This window comes from Triturus cristatus, chromosome 4_2 (assembly GCF_964204655.1).
Source record: "Triturus cristatus chromosome 4_2, aTriCri1.1, whole genome shotgun sequence".
NCBI classification, from domain to species: domain Eukaryota; kingdom Metazoa; phylum Chordata; class Amphibia; order Caudata; family Salamandridae; genus Triturus; species Triturus cristatus.
Genome location: NC_140586.1, coordinates 62,825,195 through 62,844,291, shown reverse-complemented (window position 1 = coordinate 62,844,291; position 19,097 = coordinate 62,825,195). Strand labels below are relative to the sequence as shown.

The following is a 19,097-nucleotide window of genomic DNA, read 5'->3' as shown; positions in this document are numbered from 1 at the left end:
GCATGCAATGGAGATGGCAAAGTTGGCAGGACAAATGGAAATGGAAAAGCAGAAGTTGGCCCTGGAGGCACAACAACGCCAAATGGATCATGATATCAGATTGAAGGAGTTGGAGCTGAAGGCGAAAAGTTTGGACACCGCTCCTTCTGGTGGCAGCACTCCACCAGCGCAGGTAGAGTCCAAGGTGTACATCCCCAAAGATGTAGTAAAGGAGTATTTCAGAAAGGATGACATAGGGCAGTGGTTTAGGGCCTACGAGGTGGCCATGTCCTCACACCGGGTCCCTGAGAAAGACTGGGGAGCGGGGTTGTGGGGAAGGTTCCTTGCTGAAGGGCGTGACACACTGTTAGATTTACCCTTAGATCTCCAAACCTCATACCCCCATATGAAGGAAGCTTTAATGACCAGGTTAACCGCCTTAAGCCCCACTTAGAGAGGACCGAAGTGGGCATGCTGCTGGCCACTGATGATGGAATGGAAGAGGAGACCGAGCCTCTTCCTGACCTCTTAGTGGCCTCTGAGAAAGATGGGTCAGTGGATGGAGTTAACCTCTCACCCACCCTGACGCCCGAACAACAGGAAGACTGCCGCCACTTGCTGGGACAATTTTCCGACCGATTCTCCCTGGTTCCTGGTGTCACAGATTGGTGCGTCCATGATGTGGACACAGGAGACAGCTTACCTGTGAAGCACAAGGCTTACAGGGTAACTGACAGGGTCAGAGCTTGCATCAAGGAGGAGGTCTCCAAAATGCTTGCGCTAGGGGTGGTTGAGTCCTCCAGCAGTCCTTGGTCCAGCCCCGTGGTCTTGGTCCCAAAGGCTGCTGCGCCGGGAGCCACACCTGAACTCCGGTTCTGTGTGGACTACAGAGGACTCAATTCAGTCACGAAGACTGACGCGCACCCCATCCCCAGAGCTGATGAGCTCATTGATCGGCTGGGGGCTGCCCGGTTCCTCAGTACGTTTGATTTAACGTCTGGGTACTGGCAGATCGCCTTGACCGACGGGGCCAAAGAGAGGTCAGCATTCTCTACACCAGATGGGCACTTCCAGTTCCGAGTCATGCCATTTGGGATGAAGAATGCCCCTGCCACCTTTCAGAGGTTGGTCAACCAGGTACTGGTTGGGCTGGATGCGTTCAGTGCCGCCTACCTGGATGACATCGCAGTGTTCAGTGCCACCTGGCCTGAACACCTGCGCCACCTCTGGGAAGTGTTGATGGCGCTGCGCCGAGCAGGCCTCACGATCAAGGCAAGCAAGTGCCAGATCGGGCAGGGTTCCGTGGTGTACTTGGGACACCAAGTGGGGAGCGGCAAGGTGGCACCCTTGCAACCCAAAATTGAAACCATCCTGGCTTGGGAACCCCCCAAGACGCAGACCGCAGTGAGGGCCTTCCTGGGGCTCACTGGGTACTACAGGAGGTTTGTCAAGGGCTATGGAACGATCGTTGCCCCCTTGACAGAGCTGACTTCGAAGAAGCAGCCCAGGAACGTGATTTGGACTGACACCTGTCAGAAAGCTTTCGACACCCTGAAGACTGCCATGTGCACGGCGCCCGTGCTCTTGGCCCCTGACTTCTCCAGGGAATTCCTAGTCCAGACAGACGCTTCAGAGCATGGTGTAGGGGCTGTTCTCTCACAGATGACTGAGGAGGGCTGGGACCAACCCGTAGCCTTCATCAGTAGGAGGTTACTTCCACGGGAAAGTAGGTGGAGTGCCATTGAGCGAGAAGCATTTGCTGTGGTCTGGGCGCTGAAGAAGCTAAGACCCTACTTGTTTGGGTCTCACTTCCGGGTTCAGACGGACCACAGGCCCCTCAGATGGTTGATGCAAATGAGGGGTGAGAACCCGAAGCTGTTGAGGTGGTCCATCTCCCTACAGGGTATGGACTTTACGGTGGAACACCGTCCTGGTACAGATCACGCCAACGCTGACGGTCTGTCCAGGTATTTCCGCCTTAGTGACGAGGAACCCCCTGGGCAAGGGTAGTTCTCCCCACATTTCAGCTGGAGGGGACACGTGTTAGACCTGGCACCTTGGCGTGAGTTTCCCTTCCACTTTTTGATGGTGTGCCTCGACTGTTTTGCTGGTGTTGTCCGCTCAGGGCACTGCGCCACGGCTAATCCGTGCCGCAGTGCAAGTGCTCCCTAAGTAAAGTGTACCTGTAATTGATGTCCATGATTGGGTTATTGGATTCACTGTCAGTCCCCAGTAAAGTGCACCAGGGGTGCCAGGGCTTGTGAATGCCAATGCTGCTGGTGGGCTTGCAGCGCTGGTTGCGCCACCCACGGAAGCGGCCTTGTAAAGTGTGTCTAGGGCCTGCCACCGCAGACCCTGTGCGCGGTCCGGGACCGTCACGCTGACTGGGCAAGTGCCCCCACTTGCCAGTCCCTAAACCTTCCCTTACCTACATATTAGCCACCCCTCTGGGAGGCCCAAGGGCAGGGTGCATTGTAGGCATAAGGTAAGACATGCCCTGGTGTGTGTGGCATGTCTTAGTAGTGAATTACAGCCCTTGTCGTTTTTCACTATTGAAGGCTACCTGCTCTCCATAGGCCAGAATGGGCTGCCGGGATCCCGCCAACGCTGTGACCCCAGTGGACTCAGAGAGCATGGTAGAAGTGTCAAGTTTAGTATGCCTGAACTCAGGATGATAAAATACTCCTTGTAGTCAAGTTTATTTTAATATCCTGGGTTTGTAAATACTACTTTTAGAAAGTTAGTATTTACTGACCTGACCATCTCAGTCCGCCTCTGCTATATGTGTGTGTGTTCTGCCCCGCAACAGTAAGGAGCAGGGTTGGGGAATCCCCAGAGACAGGTTGGCTGCCAGGTGGTGGGTAGAGAGATTACACCTGGATGGGTGGGAGGAGTACATCTTGACTCTTGAATAGACCTGTGCTCTGCCACCACAAAGCCGGCGCCACCCCCTGTGGGGCGGCTGATGTCTCTGCCCTGCTGCTGAAAGGAAAGAGCAGAGTCACCATAACAAAGTGCTCCAGAACTGGACTGAGCCAGGCCTAGGCCCCCTGGCGCTAAAGAACAAAAGAATCATGGTATAAAAGTAGGAGCCTGGCTCCTAAGAAATCAGAATCCTGTTTACCACAAAGAACCTCTGCCCGACTAGAAGGAGAAGGAGACGCTGGAGGAGCTGGCCTGCTGCCTGCCTTGCTGAGAAAGGAGAGGAAGAGACTTACTGAAAAGACTTTGCTACTTTGTGCTTGAACATTCTCCAAGGGCTTGATCTGAGCTTGCCCCCTGAACTGAACCCCAGGAACAGTGGGTTCTCTGTGCTTCTTGCTCATCCTCCAATTCGAGCCGTGTGGGCATCCCGCTGGAAAAGAGACTGCGCCCCTCATCGCCCCTCCTAGGGCCGTGACACTCAGGAGCTCGCCTGCCGCAATCCCGTGAGAGCCCCGCTCCGCCCGGAGCCGCTCTCTGTCCCCGGGCCAGGCCGCCTGCACCCCTGTCACCGCCTGCCATTGGAGTGCGCTGAACGCGCTATCACCCCTCCTGCCGGAAGCCGTCCGACGACTGTGATCCACGCCGGGTCATCCAGCTGCACTGACCGTGCCCTGTGACCCCGCTTCGCTATCCCCGGACATCTCAGGCCGCGCCGCCCCCGCTGTGGAGACCCTCCTGCACCGCCGTGCTAAAGGGTCGTTGGCCGCGCCTGCCTACGTGCCCACACCTGCTGATTGAGGACCCAAGAACACTTCCCAAGCTGAGAGTCGCCCCGACCTGTGCCGACTCTCCTAATCATGAAAGAAGTCCAGTATCGGGCTCGGGGCCCGCAACGCCTTATTTCCCCGTTCGCAGGAACCGATCTCTGTGAGTACTGGAACTACGAGTAAAGAGACTACGAGGTATCCATTTGAAGCTACGAACAACGAACATTTGGCCGCTGTACAACCTGGTGGCCTAGCGACAACGTTATTGGTCTTGTGATAAGTCTGTTGAGAGATATAACCTTATTTTTACATAAAGAATCGTATTTTTATATATATCCAAGTTTGGTGTCCGTTTCTGGGGGGATTGATGTATTTACTGTGTGTACGATTGTAAGTGCTTAACCAACAACGCCTGAGGAATCGTCTTGGCTGCTCACGCCACGCACCTAGAGGGTGAGCAAGGGTCATTCGCGAGGGGTTATCCTGCGCCCTGACGTGGAGGAGAGGGTTCCTGCTTGACACAAGGGCAACCTTGCGCCAACCAGAGATCCCCGACTCTAACAGTCGCACTACGCAAAGCTCCGCAAAACAGTAAAAAATCTCTGCAAGCACGCAAAAGTTAAGCGAACACGCGGAATTGCTTGTTCCGTCCGTTCGCGATGCTTTTTTCCTGTTTGCGAATGCTGTTCGGGGAGAAATATCTCACGAACATGCATTTTCAAAGCGCGAACAAGTAAAAAATTCCGCGAAGCAGCGGATCGCGGAATTTTTGCCAATTACGCGTTCTATACGGAAAGCGAAATTAACCAAATTCTGCGAGCAGAACGGAATTTACCGCCCAGGCCTAGTAAAAAGTTGGTCTGTGGTAAACTATTTAACGGCACTGTAAGGCCATAAAGCGTTAAGAAATTGTGAAGGTTGGGAAGAAGCACATGAAGGACTCCCAAAGACAGCAGTGTGTTTATAATATCACTTCCCACTTTAGAGCCTCAAATGTTCTCCTTTTGATGATTTATTAAATTTGTGTTCAGATTGTATGTTATACCGCAAACAATTTCTCTTGGATGAAGGGTCTATGAGATGTGATATATTTGGTCTCTGCAGGCCTTCATACTTCCAAACAAAACCATATTTCAGGCATGAAAAATGCTAAATGACATACTAGTTTGGTGGGACTGCTGAGATAAGAGTTTGCCACTCAGGAGGCCATTACTTCTGAGTATACTGAGAATCATGTACACAACTTGTCTATAGTGACTGCATGTCTATTTGTGAGTCTCAGCAGTAGAGTTCTTGTATGTGTTAGTTTGAATTTTCCTAATCTGCTGTGAGTTTTATTTTTTAGTGACTCTTGCTTTTCACGTTACCCCTTTTCAGGTATCTTGGAAAAGTCAGTTCCTCCATGACGATTGTGGACATTTCCATGTTGACTGGATTCTCCCCAGATATTGATGATCTTAGGAGGGTAAGTGTGAAGCCACAAACCTAACACGGGTTAAAAGGCATGATGAGACACTACAGCACTTTGCAAGTGTCTCCCTTTTGTAGCTCCAATTTCTGATGGAGGAGTATATTGCATTTCCACCACATTACAAGATTACAAGATTGTCTTTACACTAGCTGATGAGGTTGAGACAAAATCTCAGAGCACTGTCTCATATCATGATTGGCCAACATGTTTTTGCATTAAAGAAGAGGTTCTACCAAAAGAAGACAGACCAACAGATCTCCCAGTTAATGTAGAAACATGGACTACTACCTGCAGACACATACATTTGTGATTATTTCTGATAAGTGAGTTAGGTGTAAACAATCCACATTGATTGTTACGTGCTCCATATTTAGAGGTGTTTTGTACAAGAGGGACTTGAGGCAAGTAATTAGGTGAGTCCAAGAGGGTTTTGAACTGTTACATTGTTTGTGATCTTTGCTGTCTTATGTCTAGCTTTCAGAGCCAGTGGACAGATATATTGCCAAGTTTGAAATGAACAAAGAACTGTCAGATAAAGGAAGCCTAATCATTTATTTGGACAAGGTAAGGATCGCTACACTTGTGTTGAATTGAACACTTTCTTCAGTGGTATTTCTTTGTTCCTTACCTTCTCTAATATGAGAATTTTCTGTTTTCCCTTTAGGTTTCACACATGGAAAATGACTGTTTTTCATTTAAAGCCCACCAAAATTTCAAAGTTGGTCTTATCCAGCCAGCTGCTGTCACCGTGTATGAATATTATTCACTAGGTAACCAAAATGAAACCTCTTTTTATAACATTAGTAAATGTATAGGATGGTGGAGGGAAAACCACTTTGAATTATAGCAGTCAGCTCCCTAGCCTATTGAGCACTCTTAAATTTGGGGTCAAACTAAAATATCTCTATAATTGCTGGCACATCTATGATTAGAATTGTTTGTGAGCACTCCTAAACTAACCAGTACCTTTACTTCACTACCATCGTAGTGCTCTTAAGCAAAAAATGTCTTAGTGTGGACCATAGGTCATGTGGGGTGTAGAAACATATAGAAATGTCATACAGGACTGCTGCCGCTTAAAGACTGGGGAGGTCGGAAAAAGAGTGAACATGCTGATGTTAACTGTAATTTCATGAAGTGTTGTAACATTATAATATGAACTGCAATGTTTCCCTTTTTTTAAAAAAAATAAGTGTTGAGCAAAATTAGACATAAATGTTTCATTATATGCAATCTTTAAAAAGTATTGATATTTATACAGGATAAATTGTGAAATGCAAACCACTATGTCTGCTCAGTCCCTCGGTTATTATCAATAGGTTTCCTACATTCAAAAGTATACCTAGTTTTACTGTTACCTTCTTCCTCATCCCACATGTGAGAAAATCATCCTTTTTGACTGGTCACTTCCATTTTTTTCTGACTGATACTGGTGGTAACTGATTCTGACTGGGCTCTTTGCTATGATAACCAGGCCCAGGGCAAGTTCTCTGATGAAAAATGTATATGGTAATTAGCTATAATTGTAGCTGTTTTCCAGTGTCTGGCTGGGAAGGGTTCAGCCCAGGATTCACCTGCCATCGGTGGACCTCAAAAGGAAGGATACGGAGTATGCATTCATTCAACTACATTTTGTCATGTCATCCAAGTTAAATAAAGGACAAGAATTGCTGTGCTCCATTAAAGGGAGAATGAAGAAGCTAGGGACAGAATTAGCAGACCTGGAGCGATAATTGCTTGCGGAGTATTGTCCTGACATACTAGCACAAATTAAAACTAAGATAGATGAATATAATGACGAGGCCCACACTGAATTAGTACATTTGCGGAAATATGCAACTGCTAAAATTTACAGGGATGGGGAGAGACTAGGCGCGACATTGACAGCACTTAGCCGACCAGTTGGAAGGTCCAATGAGGTGTTAGAGCTGTGTGATGAGAAGGGTACAACACTAAATGGGGCTGCACAGATAGACAGATTTCGCTCCTATATACAGAGCTCTACACCTTGCGTGCTTTCGACTCGGATCAGTCGGATGAAGAATATTTATCATATATAGCCATGAAGTGGCTTTCAAATGCACACAGGAAAGACTTGATGGCGCCATTGCGCCCCACTGAAATAACTGCTGCGTTGAGCACAATGTCCAATTGCAAAGCTCCAGGATCAGATGGGCTCACTGTAGCATTTTATAAAGCCTACCAGGTTAAGCTGGTTCCACATTTGGTAAATCGATTTGAGGAAATGGCCACAGATGACATCATGCCTCAAATCATGAGAGAGGCCATTCTAATCACTCTGTTCAAGAAGGACAAGCCCCCACAAAAATGCTGTTCGTACCGACCACTTTTGCTGTTTGATATGGATACCAAATTATTTGCCAAAAGATTGGCGAACCGGCTCAGCCCTTTGCTTCCTATAGTGGTGGCTCCTGAGGAGACTCGTTTTGTACCTACTCGGTCACTAACGAATTACCTGCAAACTCTCTTTGGTGCAATGGTCGGTATTGCTCCGGAGTCCAATGCGGCAGCAATTTTTCTTGATGCCGAGAAGGCTTTCGACTCCATTGAGTGGCGATTACTGAGAGCTGTGCTGAGACGCGTGTGGGTGGGGGAGATATTCATTAAGTTAGTGAATGTTCTTTATGAGCAACCCACGTCACGGGTATGCGTGAACGGACCTCTTTCAGAACCTATACACATCACATGAGGCACGAGGCAAGGGTGCCCCCTCTCACTCCTATTGTAAGCGCTAATGGCGGAGCCACTGGTGTGCGCATTGCTCGAGTACCATGGTCACCGCGGAATAAGACTCCCGCAATATAATCTGATAATTACTGCTTCCGCAGACGTAACGCTCCTTTATGTAAACAAACCTGCAAATAATCTAATGCCAATACTTCAGGAGGTGGTGCGCTTCGGAAGGCATTCTGGCTTACGCATTAACTGGAGCAAATCCATTGCATTACCATTGACCCTTTCTACTCTCCCAGTGATGGTCACTTATCCCATCGAGTGGACTTTGGAACCAACTCGCTATTTTGGGGTGCAAATACATACCGATCCCCACCATTGTTATCCGCTGAAATTACAGGCGTGTGATACAGAAACTTACCGAATCTATTGAGAAATGGATCAGACTACCTCTGTCCCTACTGGGTCAAGCATCGCTCCTGAAAATGATTGTATTACCATGGTTTCTGTTCCTATTTGTTAATATACCTATATTATTACCAAATTCTTTCTTTCACATGCTGCGATCCCTCCTGACTCAGCTTGTATGGGCTGGGAAACAGCCATGGGTAAAATGGGATATAATAATCAAGCCATATTCCGCAGGGGGACTTAACACCCCTGATTTCAAATTATACTACTACGCCGCACAGTAGATGCATACATATCAGTGGTTACAAGGGACTCAAGACAATCCACAATGGTTCATCGAAAGGGAGGCTGTGTACCCCTTGTCATTGTCACAGTTTTTGTTCACAGAGCCACACAGACGCAATAATGTAATTGACCCAGTTGGCTGTACTAGGAATCTGCTCTGAAGGGCCGCTGGCAAGCAAGGTATGACTCTGCTCTACATCTGGGATCTGTACAGGGCATATTTGGCAAAACAGGCTGCAGCAACTGAATCAGAAGAAGAACAGAATAGGGCGGGAATTGGTTGATAACAACCTCAATATGTCCAGAGTCTGCTGCACCTTGTAATCATGACAAGCTGGTTGGTATCTGACGTGACGTTGTGACCCCTGGTTGTTACATAGCAATGCATTAGAATTAATGTACAAAGGTTGTACCCTCATATCTCACGAGGCAGAATGCTGTATCAATCCGGCTGTTAATGTTCCAAAGGGTTTTTCTTTGTCCTTGTTGCTGCTGTACTTAATGTAATCATTATTGAAATAATGTTTGTATGCAAATTGAAAATAAAAAAAAATAAAAAAAGAAAAGACAAGGAAGCCAGGAGGTGTGCCACAGCAGGAGTGAAGGGAGCAGAGGAAACAAGGTACCAGGCAGAAAAGGATGCCATCAAAGATGCCAGCTGCAAACCAAAGAGGAAGCAAATCAGAAGCAGTGAAAAGAGGCGAGTTGTCTCCAAACCTGTAGCGCATCATCGAGACAAGGAGGCTGGTTAGGAGGGCTCACTTCCTAGAGTTCCAGACCAGCCACAGCCCATAATAGGGTTGTAGCTTCCCAGAGTTTCCAAATCTCAGCATGTCGGCTGGATGTGTTTTCAATCCTGGACTTTCCAACTCATAACCACAGGTTGAATTAATTCTATTGAAGCGCAAACCAAAAAAACTAATCACGGAGACCGTTTGCAGTCCAAGGAGGGGTGGGCGACAAGCACCAGCATCTCCTGGGGCAGCCGCCGCTGACACTAACGCTTTCGCGCCCGGAGGTGCATTTAAAAGCCAGCTTGGGACCCCGGAGCGTGGAACGCACTCAGGCGTGTGCCCAGAAGAAGACCGGGCCAAGAGCAGGCCCGTCTGCACCTGTCAGAGCCAGGTAGAGGCAGGGCAGGGCCATATCCCTTGGTTTCTTTGCGTCAGTGGATGGTGTGGACCCTCGGCTTGTCTGTCTGCTATCCCGTAGAACTCTCCGCTCAAAATGTACTGTTACAGTTGCGCCAAACTCGCTGTTGACTAACTGTTGACTAACTGTCCCTCATATAAGAACTGCTCCCATCCTTTTGCCTTCGTGGACATGGTGGAAATACTGCATTTTTCGGAACTATAGGGGAATTTGTGGAGGGAGGGCACGTGTAGTTTGGGGGCCATTGAGATCCATCGCTAACAATGAGTGGAGTGGGCATATGTTAGATCTGGGGGTCTCTAGTTGGCAGGGTAGGTACCACTGTCCAAGTAGGGACCCTTGCTTCTAGTCAGGGAAAGGGGGATACACTGTTAAGATAACCCCTGCTCACCCTCTAGGTAGCTTGGCCTGAGCAGTCTAGGCTATCAAAGGCAATGTGTAAAGTATTTGTACCAACACTCACAGTAGCACAGTGAAAACACCACAGATTTACTCCACACCAGTTTTAGAAAAATAATGTATCTTTACTAAAAACTTCACAAGACCAAATATTACAGACAAACCAACATATAATTCAAAAAGGTTACTTTAAGGATAGTTCAAGAGTTTGCAGAAAGTACTCCAGGATGTCAAAGCCAGTGTCCTGCACAATGCGACTCTCAATGCACAAAATGCGACACTTTCGTGCCCAACAGTACCTGTAGTTGCGATAAGGTTCCCAAAAGCTATAACAAGGAAGATGGCAAAGGCGATGCGATGCTCCTGAGATCCTGGGGAGGCTTTGCAGCAGCCCTGCTTCACGCAGCAGAGGTGGATGCGCCGGCTCCGATCTGTAGGGGGAGGATGCGATACCTTTGGCTTTCGTTGCGTAGGTTTCTTAGGGGGAAGCTTCACGCACAGGTTCGATGCGACACTCTTCGATGTGGTGCGATGCGTGGCGCAGCGTTGCCTTCCGGCGCCGCAACTCTCGATGCGCCACGGAACGGGACTCTGCGTCGACGCACGCAGCGATTGGAGACTTTTCACGCACCGGCAGTGGTGCGGCCCGCAAACTGGTTCTGCGACAACCCTCGCAATGGCAGGAAGCTTCACGCTTCGGGACGATGCTCGACGCACTCGGCGATGCGGAGACCCTGCGTGTTGCGATGGTGCCGCGATGAAATTTTCCACGCACTCTCGTCTTGCGACACGCAATCGGATGATGCGCTGGGTACCAGTCACTCTTGTTCACGCTTCTGCTTCCCAGCTCCCTCAACACAGCAAAACGACCTCCTGAAGCCCCAAGACTGGGCAAGCACCCCAAGGCAGGTCAGAACTCTCTCAGCAGAGTTCCAGGGGAGCTGGTGGTGAAGTCCTTTTGTTCCTGGGACTTCTTAACAGGGAGCCAGCTCTTCTCAGGCCCTTGGAGATCAGAATCAAAAGAAGGGGACACAGCAAAGTCCTTCCCCTCTCCTTGGCAGCAAAGCAAAACAGCAAGCAGGCAGTCTTCTCCTCTTCAGTTTCTTCCAGCTTTCTCCTTGGCAGAGGTTTCTTCTTAGTTCCAAAGTGATCTAAAGTTTTAGGTGTCTGGGGTCCTCTTCTTATACCCCTCCAAGTCTTTGTCTCTTGTGTTTCAGTGGGGGGATTCCCCTGCTCAAACCGGTTCCTGGGTGTGCTCTGCTCTGGAGCACCTGGTTCCTTTCAGAGTGAGGGGCAGGGTCGTTAGACGCTCAGCAGGAGGTGGAGCCTTCTTTGTGCCAGCAGAGGCAGAGTCCTCAGCCTGGCCAGCAGGGGGTGGAGCCAGCTTTGTGTTTGTCAGGGGCAGCCCTATTCAGACCCAGGGACTACTCCTCCCACCCATCTGAAGCAGATCTCCCTATTCACCCTGCTGCTGACTCATCCAGGCTCCTGGAGCCACCTAGCACATCACCTGACACCAGTTAGCCAACCAGCACACAGGCACACAGGAAGGTTAAACAGGAGAATAGCTACTTTCTAAAAAGTGCTATTCTCACACAGTGAATTCAAAAACCATCTTGCTAAAAAGATGTATAATTAAATTCTGAACACAGAGATACCAAACTTGGATTTTCTATCTTGCCCTTATGGGAAGATAGGCATGTAAACAGCCTTCCCCATTCTATCCTATGGGCAAGATAGCCTCTCAGCAGTGAAAAACGAAAATGGCTGTAATTCACTACCAGGGCATGTTACACACCTCAGTACATGCCCTACCTTTCAGGTACACTGCACCCAGCCCAGGGGGGTACCTAGGGCTACCATAGGGATGCCTGACATGTACAGAAAGGGAAGGATAAGGCCTGGTCAGTGGTTGCACTGGCCAGGTCGACATGGCAGTCCTGGACTGCACATAGGCACTGCAAGCAGGCCTAAGACATCATTTTAGCGCTACTCCTGTGGGTGGCACAATCAGTGCTGCAGCCCACTAGTAGCATTTGAATCACCAGCCCTGGCACACTCAGTGCACTTTACTAGGGGCTAACAGGTGAAACAAGTATATCAATCATGGATAACCAATCAATATAACAATTTATACAGAGAGCATATGCACTTTAGCACTGATCAGCAGTGGTAAAGTGCCCAGAGTCTTATTGCCAACAACCATGGGTCAGAAAAAATGAAGGAGGAAGAAGCAAAAAGTTTGGGGATAACCCTGCAAAAAGGGCCGTTTCCAACACAACCCCCTTCTAGCCTAAAGCCAGGGTAGACCAAACGATACCTCGATGGGATTCCCTGCTTAGGGCGATAGAACACGGAAACTGGCCCAAACAGCAGGGCACTATTCCTGTTCTATGCCTTCCTGAACCCGGTTGGATCTCTCCATCCATACTCTCAGGGTCCACCACGCCAACCCATGTGGAACCCTTCTCCTCACCTGTGGACACCACCTGTGCAGCACCTAGCCTTAACTTGCTCACAGATGTGTCCCAACAGACAGACAGCAAGCCACAGTGACCACTGACAGTGGTCAGGGATGAGACCCAGGACTTATTCCTCTCAGTGCCCTCAAACCCCTGTGGCGTCAGAGGGTACGGGGCGGTAGCCCCAGGTGCTTGGCACCCTTTGTCCACTCCCTTCCCTGTCAGGTCGGGTCTGACAACCTGGCACTGACCGACCAGCTCCGGGCCTGTATCCGGTGGCTGGACAGGAGGCTGGGGTAGGCTTTTCCATACCCAGTCCTCCTCTTCCTTGGGGCTTTGTACCCTCCCACCTGGAGCGGTACCCCCTTCTAGAATAGTCAGGGCATCTGTGGCAGGTGTCCTGCACCATTCACCCACCAGTTCAGGGGTTCTATCCTGCAACTGGGATCCCAGGTCAGGGGGGACACCCCGGACCTGGCCCTCCAACCTAGGGTCTACACCCTCCAGGTGAACCGGGGTCAGAGGCGAGGACTCCCTCCCTCTGCACCCCCTTCCAGAGTACTGCACCCTCCCCACTGGAGTGGTACCCCTGGAAGCCAAACCGGTCAGGACACTGGTTACAGATGTCCTTCCCTCCAGGTCAGGCAGATCCTGAACCTGGCCTCCCAACCCAGGGAATAAACCCTGCGGTTGCACACCTGCCTGGCATGCCAGGACTTCCGGGGACTCACACAGCATCTCCCCGAGGGTGACACATGACTCATGTGTCTCGTGACAGTCTGCCTGGCGCAGATCTCCCGGCCCCTGTCCACCTGACAGTGCGCGAAGATCCCCCAGGACAAAAGTGGTGTCACCATGGTCACTCCTAGGGGACTCAGCCCTTCTGGCCGGTCCCTGACCCACTGGTTCTCCCACTGGGGAACACATCCCCCTCTCACCCCTCAGTCTGGACTTCTGCACCCTCCCAACTGGAGCGGTACCGCCAGACACCAGAACCACTGGAGCTCTGTTTACAGAGGCTCCAGGTTCTCCTGACACTAGGAGATCCTCCTCAAATGGCCTACTAGCACCGTCTAGGCCCCCAACCTGGTGTTCCCTTAAGAAACCCTCCAGGCCCTGAGACTGGGTTTTGGGCACCTTGGGACCCACAGTCCCATACTCACCCTTTCTCCACTGAGACAGGACGTGAGCCCCTACACCCCTCCCACTACACTGGGACCTAACCGGGCTACACTGAACCTCTTCCACCTCACAGGTCTGGAAGATATCTGGGCCACTCCTTTTGGGATCACTCCCCAATGCCTCTCCAGACCTTCTGGTATCCAACCAAAGGTCTCCCTCCAACGCAAGCTCTCTGGAACCAGAGAACTCACACTCCACCGGGTGTTGGCATAGCTCTGGAAAACAGGGACTTAAAATATGCTCTCCAACAAATGAATCACACAGCCCCCCACAGTTGTTAACCCAGCTACCGTTTGCCTCACCCTCCAGTGCCTCACACAAGTACCCCACACCACTCTCCTGAGATTGGCAAGACAGTACCTGACTGTCTCTGTCACACAACTCACACTCTTCTGGGCGGTCTTCACACTCACACACCAAGGTTTCTACCATGGGGGAACCCCTCTCCCTGTACCTCTCATCTAGGGTCAGTAGAGTGTCCCTCCCACCACTAGGAATATGGTCCCCTGTGCCAGTTCCCCAATCCACTTCAGGGACACTGCACTCCACTGGAACTACATCATAAACCTGAACCCCCTGGTGTATGTCAACCCCCTCCTTCAAGTCAGGTGCCACATCTCTGGGTGTTTGTACCTTTCTTTCAGCACTAGAAACTACAATCTTGCTGCCACCATCTGAGCTGGACTCCACCTCCAACTCAGCAAAGCTCACTTCTTGAGCTAACCATTCTCCTTCAGCTGAGACACTCATGGCCTCAAGCCTCTCGAGCTCCAAATCAAGCTCCCTCATCCTCAACTCATGAGCCAGAAGCAATTTCTTCTCCTCCAAGGCACGGGCATTCCTGCTCTCCTCCACCGCCTTGTCTACTTCTGATTGCTTCATTTTCATTTTCATTATTTCCAATTCATGGTTTCTCACCCTTTGATTCTCCTCCAACTCCTCTGGAGTGAGACTCCTACTGGAATGGGAGCTGCCAGCCCTTGAGACTGGCCCGACCACGGGCAGATCTTGGGGAACAAAACCATCCTCTTCATTTGCATCATCTTCCTCTTGGGCCTCCCAACAGGCCTTCAAGAATCTTTGTAGCACATCCTTTCTAGATCCGCTTTTCACAGGGCAACCAAGGTCTTTGCAGAATTGCTTGAGCTCCTCAACTTTGTACGGATACAAATCCTCAATGGAAAATTCCAATTCTGCCCTCTCACTTGTTGCCACCTGAGACATGATGCTCTTGAAGAGTTACTCAAAAATAGAATCAAAAATATTACAGTATGTGGTTGTCTATTGGTCTGCACTTAAACTAGTGATGTACACCAATTACTGTGGGTCAAGTACAAATACAAGTTCAATCCTCACCGCTGACCACCAATGTTAGATCTGGGGGTCTCTAGTTGGCAGTGTAGGTACCACTGTCCAAGTAGGGACCCTTGCTTCTAGTCAGGGAAAGGGGGATACACTGTTAAGATAACCCCTGCTCACCCTCTAGGTAGCTTGGCCTGAGCAGTCTAGGCTATCAAAGGCAATGTGTAAAGTATTTGTACCAACACTCACAGTAGCACAGTGAAAACACCACAGATTTACTCCACACCAGTTTTAGAAAAATAATGTATCTTTACTAAAAACTTCACAAGACCAAATATTACAGACAAACCAACATATAATTCAAAAAGGTTACTTTAAGGATAGTTCAAGAGTTTGCAGAAAGTACTCCAGGATGTCAAAGTCAGTGTCCTGCACAATGCGACTCTCAATGCACAAAATGCGACACTTTCGTGCCCAACAGTACCTGTAGTTGCGATAAGGTTCCCAAAAGCTATAACAAGGAAGATGGCAAAGGCGATGCGATGCTCCTGAGATCCTGGGGAGGCTTTGCAGCAGCCCTGCTTCACGCAGCAGAGGTGGATGCGCCGGCTCCGATCTGTAGGGGGAGGATGCGATACCTTTGGCTTTCGTTGCGTAGGTTTCTTAGGGGGAAGCTTCACGCACAGGTTCGATGCGACACTCTTCGATGTGGTGCGATGCGTGGCGCAGCGTTGCCTTCCGGCGCCGCAACTCTCGATGCGCCACGGAACGGGACTCTGCGTCGACGCACGCAGCGATTGGAGACTTTTCACGCACCGGCAGTGGTGCGGCCCGCAAACTGGTTCTGCGACATCCCTCGCAATGGCAGGAAGCTTCACGCTTCGGGACGATGCTCGACGCACTCGGCGATGCGGAGACCCTGCGTGTTGCGATGGTGCCGCGATGAAATTTTCCACGCACTCTCGTCTTGCGACACGCAATCGGATGATGCGCTGGGTACCAGTCACTCTTGTTCACGCTTCTGCTTCCCAGCTCCCTCAACACAGCAAAACGACCTCCTGAAGCCCCAAGACTGGGCAAGCACCCCAAGGCAGGTCAGAACTCTCTCAGCAGAGTTCCAGGGGAGCTGGTGGTGAAGTCCTTTTGTTCCTGGGACTTCTTAACAGGGAGCCAGCTCTTCTCAGGCCCTTGGAGATCAGAATCAAAAGAAGGGGACACAGCAAAGTCCTTCCCCTCTCCTTGGCAGCAAAGCAAAACAGCAAGCAGGCAGTCTTCTCCTCTTCAGTTTCTTCCAGCTTTCTCCTTGGCAGAGGTTTCTTCTTAGTTCCAAAGTGATCTAAAGTTTTAGGTGTCTGGGGTCCTCTTCTTATACCCCTCCAAGTCTTTGTCTCTTGTGTTTCAGTGGGGGGATTCCCCTGCTCAAACCGGTTCCTGGGTGTGCTCTGCTCTGGAGCACCTGGTTCCTTTCAGAGTGAGGGGCAGGGTCGTTAGACGCTCAGCAGGAGGTGGAGCCTTCTTTGTGCCAGCAGAGGCAGAGTCCTCAGCCTGGCCAGCAGGGGGTGGAGCCAGCTTTGTGTTTGTCAGGGGCAGCCCTATTCAGACCCAGGGACTACTCCTCCCACCCATCTGAAGCAGATCTCCCTATTCACCCTGCTGCTGACTCATCCAGGCTCCTGGAGCCACCTAGCACATCACCTGACACCAGTTAGCCAACCAGCACACAGGCACACAGGAAGGTTAAACAGGAGAATAGCTACTTTCTAAAAAGTGCTATTCTCACACAGTGAATTCAAAAACCATCTTGCTAAAAAGATGTATAATTAAATTCTGAACACAGAGATACCAAACTTGGATTTTCTATCTTGCCCTTATGGGAAGATAGGCATGTAAACAGCCTTCCCCATTCTATCCTATGGGCAAGATAGCCTCTCAGCAGTGAAAAACGAAAATGGCTGTAATTCACTACCAGGGCATGTTACACACCTCAGTACATGCCCTACCTTTCAGGTACACTGCACCCAGCCCAGGGGGGTACCTAGGGCTACCATAGGGATGCCTGACATGTACAGAAAGGGAAGGATAAGGCCTGGTCAGTGGTTGCACTGGCCAGGTCGACATGGCAGTCCTGGACTGCACATAGGCACTGCAAGCAGGCCTAAGACATCATTTTAGCGCTACTCCTGTGGGTGGCACAATCAGTGCTGCAGCCCACTAGTAGCATTTGAATCACCAGCCCTGGCACACTCAGTGCACTTTACTAGGGGCTAACAGGTGAAACAAATATATCAATCATGGATAACCAATCAATATAACAATTTATACAGAGAGCATATGCACTTTAGCACTGATCAGCAGTGGTAAAGTGCCCAGAGTCTTATTGCCAACAACCATGGGTCAGAAAAAATGAAGGAGGAAGAAGCAAAAAGTTTGGGGATAACCCTGCAAAAAGGGCCGTTTCCAACAGCATACAAAAGAAGCTTTTGTACATTCTGCTTCCTTATTAAGTGCCTAAAGGGACATGGGCAAAAGGAAGGGCCAAGACAAAGTCCAGGGTGCACCCCGCTCCAAAAAGAGGGGCACTGGTGCTATCTGACACGAGTCAACGGATAGGATAGAGACCCTTCTTTCTGAATGCCACGAGATAATTAGCTTAGAAAATCCCTTGCCCCCACCCAATGAGTAAACCCCACCAGTTTTGACAACAACCTTGGACCTGTGCAGAAACCCCTTCCCGTGCCTCCTCTAGAAAAAAATCTGGCCAATCAAATCCCCTTGATGTTTAAGAACTCTCAAAGAGGAAAGAGGTCCAGAAGTAGTACCTCTGGCCCCAAGCCACAACCAAATACATCGCCACGATCTAGTGACACACAGGACCCCAATGAGGAGGTACATGGACTCCAAATAGAGTGCCATAATAGATTTGAGGCAAGGAACAATAGACAAATGGGGGAGGGGTGGTTGACCAAGGTGACGGTAAAATTTCGCTGGTTGGCTTACTGCAGACTAAAAAAAAAACACTATTGCGTCTCTGAGAGAAGAGGTAGATGTCCTAAGGAAGGAGGTTAAAGATCTAGCGGGGGCAAGATTGATAAACCAAATATTCAAGAGACTGACACTGATTTTTCACCCACAGTTTTTAAGAACCCATCACTCACAGGCACCGGGCCCACAAAGATGGAGAGAGGTAGGTCTCCCCCTGGTCCAAACATGATCCATTATGCCCTACAGCCTCGGCTTATTCCAAATCTCCCTACCTGCCAGAAAAATGGTTTGGCTAGTGATGGTTTTTCTAGTAATGTGCATCTAAACAGGCTGATGGCCACCCAACGATTACCCCAGGGAAACGGGGAGGTGAGGGTGGCACTGGAGAGCATAACACCATCCCCAGAAAGTCAATCTAGTATGTCTGGGTCCGGGGGTTACTAGGGAAGGGTAAAATAGTGGACAGAATCTATATGGGATCTCAACAGCAGGTCAATAATAACCATGTAATATATTTAACTGAAGCACCCAGATTGCCAACGGGAGGTTACGAAGACTTCGAATCACTTAAAAACAAGGTCACCCACTGGTTTAGGGACATCCGGCACTGCTATTCAATCAGAAGGGATGATATCCAAAATGTTAAATGAGTAGCAGTCCCAGGTTCTACAAAGGATGTGGTGATAGACTTGTTTTTTTGTTTGGCCCTTGTTGCTGATCTAATGTCAATTGACTCCCATACTATCCCCACTGTTAACACCTCTATTCCGATTAGATATAGACCCCTGGCAGAAATGGCTGAAGAGCATTTAATGATTCCCGGGGGGTCTGCACTGGGTGAGGAGCCCTGAACTAACATAAGTGTTCTAGATGCACAGGTATGACTACAGAGAGGAGGATCGCTGCACCTAGACGAATGTGCAATCCTCTCTGGCCAAATTCGGGAAGGGTCTGTAGAACAAGCAGTCATAGGAAACGGGATGGCTAATACAACGTAGGGAAGTAGTGTGCATCGGAATGTGGACCGAGGAGGAAAGGGGGTTAGCGGTCTCCCCAATGTTGAGCTAGGGGAGACCACTGAGAGCA

The 19,097-nt window shown here is 49.7% G+C and overlaps 1 protein-coding gene across 1 annotated transcript in view; it reads left to right on the top strand.

Annotated features, from left to right (window-relative positions):
* Positions 1-19,097, top strand: part of LOC146832981 (complement C3-like) — a 1,056,379-nt gene that overhangs the window by 875,380 nt on the left and 161,902 nt on the right. The window contains exons 34-36 of the mRNA XM_085600524.1: positions 5,049-5,136; positions 5,617-5,706; positions 5,807-5,912. Coding sequence (XP_085456650.1) covers positions 5,049-5,136; positions 5,617-5,706; positions 5,807-5,912 — 284 coding nt within the window. The remainder of the gene's footprint in view (positions 1-5,048; positions 5,137-5,616; positions 5,707-5,806; positions 5,913-19,097) is intronic.